The sequence below is a fragment of the Oncorhynchus kisutch genome, linkage group LG2 (assembly GCF_002021735.2).
Source record: "Oncorhynchus kisutch isolate 150728-3 linkage group LG2, Okis_V2, whole genome shotgun sequence".
In the NCBI taxonomy this organism is placed as follows: domain Eukaryota; kingdom Metazoa; phylum Chordata; class Actinopteri; order Salmoniformes; family Salmonidae; genus Oncorhynchus; species Oncorhynchus kisutch.
Window position 1 is genome coordinate 47482588 of NC_034175.2, and position 9345 is coordinate 47491932.

At 42.5% G+C, this 9345-nt stretch overlaps 1 protein-coding gene across 1 annotated transcript in view; it reads left to right on the top strand.

Annotated features, from left to right (window-relative positions):
- Window positions 1-8332, top strand: part of lypd6b (LY6/PLAUR domain containing 6B) — a 51458-nt gene extending 43126 nt beyond the window's left edge. The window contains exons 4-5 of the mRNA XM_020499244.2: window positions 5648-5778; window positions 5947-8332. Coding sequence (XP_020354833.1) covers window positions 5648-5778; window positions 5947-6144 — 329 coding nt within the window. The 3' untranslated portion in view covers window positions 6145-8332. The remainder of the gene's footprint in view (window positions 1-5647; window positions 5779-5946) is intronic.
- Window positions 8333-9345: the final 1013 nt, after the last annotated feature.

A 9345-nucleotide genomic window follows, 5' to 3' on the forward strand; every position in this document is an offset into this window, starting at 1 on the left:
GGAGAACATCGGCCCCAGTGAATACGCACTACGCATATTCACCACTGCACATATTCACTCTTAATCATTGTTGGGTCTGTGTCACTAAAACGTTTGTTTAAGTGACACATATTCTCTTTGTGTCTCCCCTTCTTGTAGGCCTATTATATGGACAGTGTCGTTTTTATGGATTGTTTGTCAGTGTCAGCAGAGTAGGCTACCCTGTAATTTGTCATATTAAAATAGATTCTGCTAATGTCTCCAGTCATATAAAGTGTCATAAAGTAGAATTGCATGAAATGTGTTTTTCCTGTGCAAGGGAAGAAGAAACATGATATAGCCTAAATCCCAGGCCTCTACAAAATAAGCTCTCAGCCATGCGTTGAACAGTATTTTTTTGAGAGCAGTGATTGAGTTATATTATTAGCCTAAATTATGACTAGCGAATCTACTCGTCACATTATGAATAGTAGGGTTTACATCTTACATAAGTCTGCAAATGCGATGATGCATGAAATGCTTTATTATAAAGCTGCATTCTGATTCCATTTGGGCTACTATCTCCTGCCAATGTAACATTTTTTTTTTACTTTTAGGAAACGTTAAGTTGAAGTTATGAAATACCAAGAAAATCATTTTTTCAAGTTCCTTAAATGTGCTAATAATGTTCTAAAGCCAAGCAGCCATCTTGCACCATTCCCAGAAAGTTGTGGGAAGGTTGTATGCAAAATAACCATAGGACAACCACGCTCTCACCAGGCAGCAGGTAGCTTAGCGGTTAAGAGCTTTGGCAAGGTGGAAATATCTGCTGTTTTGCCCTTGACCAAGGCAGTTAACCCACAACAAGAACTGCTCCTCGGGCGCCGATGACGTGGACAGCGATTAAGGCAGCCCCCGCAGCTCTGATTCAGAGGGGTTGGGTTAAATGCGGAAGACACATTTCAGTTGAATGCATTCAGTTATGCAACTGACTAGGTATCCCTTTTCCTTAAAAACATATGGTTCTCAGAACGTATGTGCTAACTGGGAGGCACTTAACCCCCCACAAAGTAGAATAACTGCACTGTTCAGTCAGCATGCTTCAGTTCGACTGGCGGCTAGCCGAAGTCTAGGCGAACCGAACAGCATGCTCCGGTCAAAGACCTTCACTTGAAAAACAAGAAATAAGCAGCAATAGTACTGTTTGTCCATTTTGAGAAGCCATAGGAAGTATGCTGTGCATTCGGAAAGTATTTAGACCCCTTGAATTCTTCCACATTTTATTACATTACAGCCTTTTTCTAAAATGTAAAAATCTGCATTAATCTACACACAATACCCCATAATGACAAAGCAAAAACAGGTTATGTGGAAACAGTTAAGGGGTCTGAATACTTTCCGAAGGCACTGTATATGTATGTGTACAGTATATCACAAAAGTGAGTACACCCCTCACATTTTTGTAAATATTTGAGTATATCTTTTCATGTGACAACACTGAAGAAATTACACTTTGCTACAGTGTAAAGTAGTGAGTGTACAGCTTGTATAACAGTGTAAATTTGCTGTCCCTTCAAAATAACTCAACACACAGCCATTAATGTCTAAACCGCTGGCAACAAAAGTGAGTACACCCCTAAGTGAAAATGTCCAAATTGGGCCCAAAGTGTCCATATGTTGTGTGGCCACCATCATTTTCCAGCACTGCCTTAACCCTCTTGGGCATGGAGTTTACCAGAGCTTCACAGGTTGCCACTGGAGTCCTCGTCCACTCCTCCATGACGACATCACGGAGCTGGTGGATGTTAGACCTTGCACTCCTCCACCTTCCGTTTGAGGATGCCCCACAGATGCTCAATAGGGTTTGGGTCTGGAGACATGCTTGGCCAGTCCATCACCTTTACCCTCAGCTTCTTTAGCAAGGCAGTGGTCGTCTTGGAGGTGTGTTTGGGGTCGTTATCATGTTGGAATACTGCCCTGCGGCCCAGTCTCCGAAGGGAGGGGATCATGCTCTGCTTCAGTATGTCACAGTATATGTTGGCATTCATGGTTCCCTCAATGAACTATAGCTCCCCAGTGCCGGCAGCACTCATGCAGCCCCAGACCATGACACTCCCACCACCATGCTTGTCTGTAGGCAAGACACACTTGTCTTTGTACTCCTCACCTGGTTGCCTCCACACACGATTGACACCATCTGAACCGAATAAGTTTATCTTGGTCTCATCAGACCACAGGACATGGTTCCAGTAATCCATGTCCTTAGTCTGCTTGTCTTCAGCAAACTGTTTGCGGGCTTTCTTGTGCATCATCTTTAGAAGAGGCTTCCTTCTGGGACGACAGCCATGCAGACCAATTTGATGCAGTGCACGGCGTATGGTCTGAGCACTGACAGGCTGACCCCCCACCCCTTCAACCTCAGCAGCAATGCTGGCAGCACTCATACGTCTATTTCCCAAAGACAACCTCTGGATATGATGCTGAGCACGTGCACTCAACTTCTTTGGTCGACCATGGCGAGGCCTGTTCTGAGTGGAACCTGTCCAGTTAAACCGCTGTATGGTCTTGGCCACCGTGCTGCAGCTCAGTTTCAGGGTCTTGGCAATCTTCTTATAGCCCAGGCCATCTTTATGTAGAGCAGCAATTCTTTTTTTCAGATCCTCAGAGAGTTCTTTGCCATGAGGTGCCATGTTGAACTTCCAGTGACCAGTCAGTATGAGGGAGTGTGAGAGCGATGACACCAAATTTAACACACCTGCTCCCCATTCACACCTGAGACATTGTAACACTAACGAGTCACATGACCCCGGGGAGGGAAAATGGCTAATTGGGCCCAATTTGGACATTTTCACTTAGGGGTGTACTCACTTTTGTTGCCAGCGGTTTAGACATTAATGGCTGTGTGTTGAGTTATTTTGAGGGGACAGCTAATTTACACTATTATTATACAAGCTTTACACTCACTACTTTACATTGTAGCAAAGTGTAATTTCTTCAGTGTTGTCACATGAAAATATATACTCAAATATTTACAAAAATGTGAGGGGTGTACTCACTTTTGTGATATACTTTATATATACAGTACCAGTCAAAAATTGGACACAGGGCCTCACGGGTGGCGCAGTGGTTAAGGGCGCTGTACTGCAGTGCAAGCTGTGCCATCAGAGACTCTGGGTTCGCGCCCAGGCTCTGTCGTGACCGGCAGGTCCGTGGGGCGACGCACAATTGGCCTAGCGTCGTCCGGGTTAGGGAGGGCTTGGCCGGTAGGGATGTCCTTGTCTCATCGCGCACCAGTGACTCCCGTAGCGGGCCGGGCGCAGTGCACGCTAACCAAGGTTGCCAGGTGCACAGTGTTTCCTCCGACACATTGGTGCGGCTGGCTTCCAGGTTGGATGCGCGCTTGGTTGGGTTGTGTATCAGAGGACGCATGACTTTCAACCTTCTTCTCTCCCGAGCCCATACGGGAGTTGTAGCGATGAGACAAGATAGTAGCTACTAAAAACAATTGGATACCACGAAATTGGGGAGAAAAAGTGGTAAAAATTCAACAACAACCAAAAAAACATAATTGGACACAGCTGCTTATTCAAGGGTTTTTCTTTATTTTGACTATTTATACATTGTATAATAATAGAGAAGACATCAAACCTATTAAATAAACACATATGGAATAATTTTGTAACCAAAAAAGTGTTAAAACAATTCAAAATCTATTTTACATTGACAGTTTTGCACACACTTGGCATTCTCTCAACCAACTTCACCTGGAATGCTTTTCCAACCGTTTGAAGGAGTTCCCACATTTGCTGAGCACTTGTTGGATGCTTTTCCTTTACTCTGCAGTCCAACTCATCCCAAACCATCCCAATTGGGTTGAGGTTGGGTGATTGTGGAGGCCAGGTCATCTGATGCAGCACTCTTCCTGTGGCAGTCCTCATGAGAGCCAGTTTCATCATAGCGCTTGATGGTTTTTGCAACTGCAATTGAGGAAACTTTTAAAGTTCTTGACATTTTCCGAAATGACTGACCATCATGTCTTAACGTAATGATAGGCTGTCATTTCTCTTCGCTTATTTGAGCTATTCTTGCCATGTTATGGACTTGGTCTTTTACCAAATAGGGCTATCTTCTGTATACCACCCCTACATTGTCAGAACACAACTGATTGGCTCAAACACATTAAGAAGGAAAGAAATTCCACAAACATACTTTTAACAAGGCACACCTGTTAATTGAAATGCATTCCAGGTGACTACCTCATGAAGCTGGTTGAGAGAATGCCAAGAGTGTGCAAAGCTGTCATCAAGGCAAAGGGTGGCTACTTTGAAGAGTTTCAAATATAAAATATATTTGGTTTTGTTTAACACTTTTTTGGTTAATACATGATTCCATATGTGTTATTTCATAGTTTTGATGTCTTCACTATTATTTTACAATGTGAATATCTTTATATATTTACCAACAAAAATATATGTGGGATTGGAAATTATGCAGACGATTACATTGCAATCTATCTGCAATATTAAAACTGATCTACCCCCTAATTATAAAAATAAAAAAAATGTATCTGAATGGAGATGTTGTTATTTGTAACTGTAGGACAGGAAGAAAGCGCATGGCATTATCTAATTGTCATATTTTGCTAATGATTGTTAAAAAAAAAAAAAAATTAAATGCCAATAAAGATATTTTAAAAAATATATAGAGATAATTATAATTACATTTGTCAGATATAGGCCTAAATGTCTAGAGGGGAATCCCAACCGTGTCAATTTATTTTCTCAACGGTGCTGGTGGAAAGGCAACAGAGGCAACAACATTAATGCTTATAGCTAAATAGTTATCTAGCGATGTAGTATGGCTAGTTATGTTTTGAATTGGCTATATAAACTCAGCAAAAAAAGAAATGTCCCTTTTTCAGGACCCTGTCTTTCAAAGATAATTCATAAAAATCCAAATAACTTCACAGATCTTAATTGTGAAGGGTTTAAACACTGTTCCCCATGCTTGTTCAATGAACCATAAACAATTAATGAGCATGCACCTGTGGAACAGTCGTTAAGACAGATTACAGACGGTAGGCAATTAAGGTCACAGTTATGGCTGAGAGAGGCTGGACTGAGGGCTTGTAGGCCTGTTGTAAGGCAGGTCCTCACCAGATATCACTGACAACAACATCACCTATAGGCACAAACCCACCTTCACTGGACCAGACATGACTGGCAAAAAGTGCTCTTCACTGACGAGTCTCGGTTTTGGGTCCTGTTGGATCGGAGGGTGAGGGCTAGGGTCATTCCCCCCAAAAATGTCCGGGAATTTGCAGGTGCCTTGGTGGAGGAGTGGGGTAACATCTCACCGTAATAACTGGCAAATCTGGTGCAGTCCATGAGGAGCAGATGCACTGCAGTACTTAGTATCTGGTGTGGCACCAGCTGCATCGACTGTTACTTTTGATTTTGGATATGAATGCCCACTCCCCATTGCTATTCAATGCAGATCCCGCTTTCATTCTGCTTTGATCAACCTTTTTTGGACTCTGTGTCTGAATCTGGGCCGTGATAGGCCACTTTGTGGTATAGCAGAGCCGGTATGCAGTTCCCCAAAAATATGGCGCTCCGGACAGCTCCGGCCCATGTCAAGCCAGCTAACCAGTTGAGTAATGTATATTTCTTTGTTATCCTTTCCTCAGATACACAGTTCTGTATGACAGTGCACCACTTCACCAGTCATGGCAAGACCAAGTTTGTGACCAAAAAGTGTGCTGCCAGGGAGGTGTGTCACGCTTCAGGCTGTAGACATCACAGGGACATGGGTCACACAGTAAGTCCATACACCAAAACCCGTCCACAATAACCCACCATCATCTGTCTCCTCAGGAATTTGTAGAATCAGCTGAAAAGTATTTGTCATTACTGCTGCCTTTGTGTTTTGATTTTGTTGTCGCTCACTCCTCCGCTCTGTCTCCTCTGTCTCCTCTCCCTCTTGTAGGAGTGTGTGTCGTGCTGTGAGGGTATGATCTGCAACGTGGAGGTCCCCACCAACCACACCAATGCTGTGTTTGCCATGAGGCAGCAGGCTTACAACTCAGCCCCACCCCAGGCCCCTGTGAGGACAGCGTGGGGCTGCTGCTGGATGACATTACTCACCACCCTGGGCCTGGGGTTGACCAGACTGGTCCTACTGTGACACTGCTGTCCCTCAGAGCATGTCCCTATAGACGGGACCAGACTATACCAGACCAGCATGTTCCTCTGAACATGGAGGATGTGTGTTGTTACAAGTGTGGTGGTAATCTGTGTTAAAGATGTCACATAGATCAATCGAACAATCACGAAGGACTACAGCAGTGTCCTAATGAATGATGCTTGGTTTGTTAACATTGGTTGCATCTACATAAGCCAATGGGACTGGAGAAAGCATCCATGGAATCAATAGAATTGGACAAAGACCAATGGTCAGTTAATCTATAGAATTGGATGTAGCTTGCCAGCTAGTGGAGTTGGCAAGCAGAGGAGTTAGCCGGAAGGGTTCAAGGAGGATCATGCCCATCATAAGTCTAATGTCCATTGCTGATTCAAAGATGGATGCCCAGTGACCGATCCTTCAATCAGCCCTGGGCAGAGCCCAAAACTACTATACGGAGCATGCCGAATGAGAGGCTGGAACCTGGAGACTTTAAATGTTCCACAGAACATTCCCTAGGATTATTCATGGTCCTGGGAATGTTAATCGTGTGTTCTCTGTGGGATTTTGCAGCACTGCAGTGCACACATGGCCCAGGAATGACTGGATACATAGGCATGCCCCATGCCCATTGGATCAGGGAGAACTTTGGGAGATGATGATAGACATGGAATCTGGCATAAATGTATTAGTACTTGATCCATAGTATGGCACAAAATGAAAGCATTTTGCACTTGAATGTTTTGTTAAGAAATATTGTTACTTGTATTTTTTTTTGCATAACTTGTGAATATCCTTAAATAAAATGGAAAGAACTATACTTTTGGAAAGATGTACTTTTCTATATATTTAGCTTTTCTCGACAACATGCCTTAATGACATTACAGTGTTACATTTACCAGAATGTATTATCTCTTTGCAGAAGTCCCATGTCTGTGGCCATATGACAACATGGTGCTCATTATGACCGTTATGTAGTTCCTAGCATGTGAGACTGATTCACCAAGCTGTGTGCTGGCCCTGTTTCTGCCTCATGTTGTGAAGAGGTCTTATCACATCTGTTCTTCGATCTGGAAATCTCAGAAAAAGATGGAATATGATATTCATTTACATAAATAGTTGCAATGTCTGGTGATGTAATATGGCATAAAACTATCATTGCCGTGAAGTTGGGAGAGATTAACGACAAAGGATGTTATGACTTTCCATGTCAGCAACATGAAAAAGTTGACCTTTTTAAAGGTTAACCTTCTTATTGTGTTTTATTGATATTTAATGAATATGTCAAGAAACCATGGAATGTTCAGTTATTTATGGCATATTATAGGGTGGGTCTAATCCTGGATGCTGATTGGTTAAAACCGAGTTCCAGCCGGTGTCTAATCCCCATGTTACCACCCACTAAGGCTACATTGAAATGCCTATTTACTGTTCCACCTCACTGCTCAATCCACCATCACATCAGCCCAGCCAGGCAATTTAGGAACTTGATCTCTACTGTAAAAAGCATCTAGACATTATCTCCCATTTTCTTTTAGACTAGCATTTCGTTTTCAACAGTGGCGGCTTGTATAAAACATGCTGTCTGTCTCTCTGACATCTGTAACGTTGTTTCAATATGGAAGTTCTGAAAAACTGTTTCATAGTTTGAAAGTGCTGGGACGAGATGGACAGGCAACTTTTCTCAGCCAGTTGAAATCATGAATCAGCATAATGTTTATGGATACATACAAATACATTTCAATAGAAAAAAAGGTCAAACAAAATGAAACACAGCTAGTTTTCTGTTTTTCCCGATGCCGTTCCAAGTGATTGCGTTAGTGTAGTTGTCTAGCTCCTCTGAACTGTGTCCTGGAGTTGTCACTAGTTACCACAGCCACAAAGTAACACTTGGCTATTTCATAAATAATTATTGGAACAAAAAGCTTTTTGGTCATAATTTAAGGTTATGGTAAGGCATAAAGTTAGCAGTGTTGTTAAGGCTATGACTGAGGTTTGGTTTAAAATCAGATTTTAAGAAGAGAAGAACGAGTAGAAATAGGCAGGGTTTATGACTTTGTGTTTGTGGTAACTAGTGACAACCGTGTCCTGGCAAGAGATCAAATTGTCTATGCCGGGCAAAATCGTGTATCATTAGCTCATTGTTATGGATGTATCCAAATAAATGTCACTAGAAAACAGCTTAAACAAATGCAAATGCAGTTCATTTCTGTTATTCTGGCTGTACTGTTTGATGTGACTGTGTTAGTGGAAGTTGGCTAGCAAGCAAGGGTTAAGAATGTTTGCCAGACAGCATGGCGATGGGACATTTAGAACGAACGACTGGCTCGCGTCCATAGATATCGAACAAAAAGACTAAACTACTGGGTCTCTGGCAACCTAACCGATAGAATGAACGGCCAGCCGGCTAGGGTTGCAACCCTAGATTTGTGTCAGAGCTATATTTTGTGGAAGCATGAAATAGTATGAATATATTCATACAAATTATGTTTTTATGAAAATATGTCAATCATTATTTGAATATGTTGGTAACCCCTTGTATAAAAGGGATAATGCCCTCGAAGCCGGTGTTTGGAGGATATATTGGCACGGTTTGCTAACAACAACACTAGTGCCAATATATCCTCCAAGCACCGGCTTCTTGGGCATTATCACTTAAGTAATAACTTTTCCTATGAATTGCCATACAATGTTTGTTCCTTTATTTCTCGGCGCTTGGTGATCATGACTGCCTGTCTCCATTTAAATGGTAAACTCTCAAATGTTTCAAACTAACGCAATTAGTTTTATGAAGAATCGTAAAGGGCGGTTCACATTTGCAGAATCTCCACCTTACAGGGTTCATATTGTACAATTAACAATATCCTAATGATCAGAGAGGTCATCTGTATTTGCTGTGATAGTGTTCATGGGAGCTGGGGGGTCATTATCAGAAGCTCTTCTGTTTGCCTTGTTTTCTCAGGAGTGTGTTTTAAGAAATCCACTCGGCTTGCAGCCTGATGCATGATAGATTAGCATGGTTGGTTGTGAGCTACCATAACACCCCTATCCAGTGAGAGTATAGCCAGTAGGGGCCTCACCTGCACCTAGCCCTTGGGTGCACCATGAAGGAGGGTGTTGAAGGGACTGTCAAAACAGACACTCACTTCCTGAAATTAGGCCCTGGGGGAACATTCTCATTTCTGCCTTGTCATGTGTTGTTTT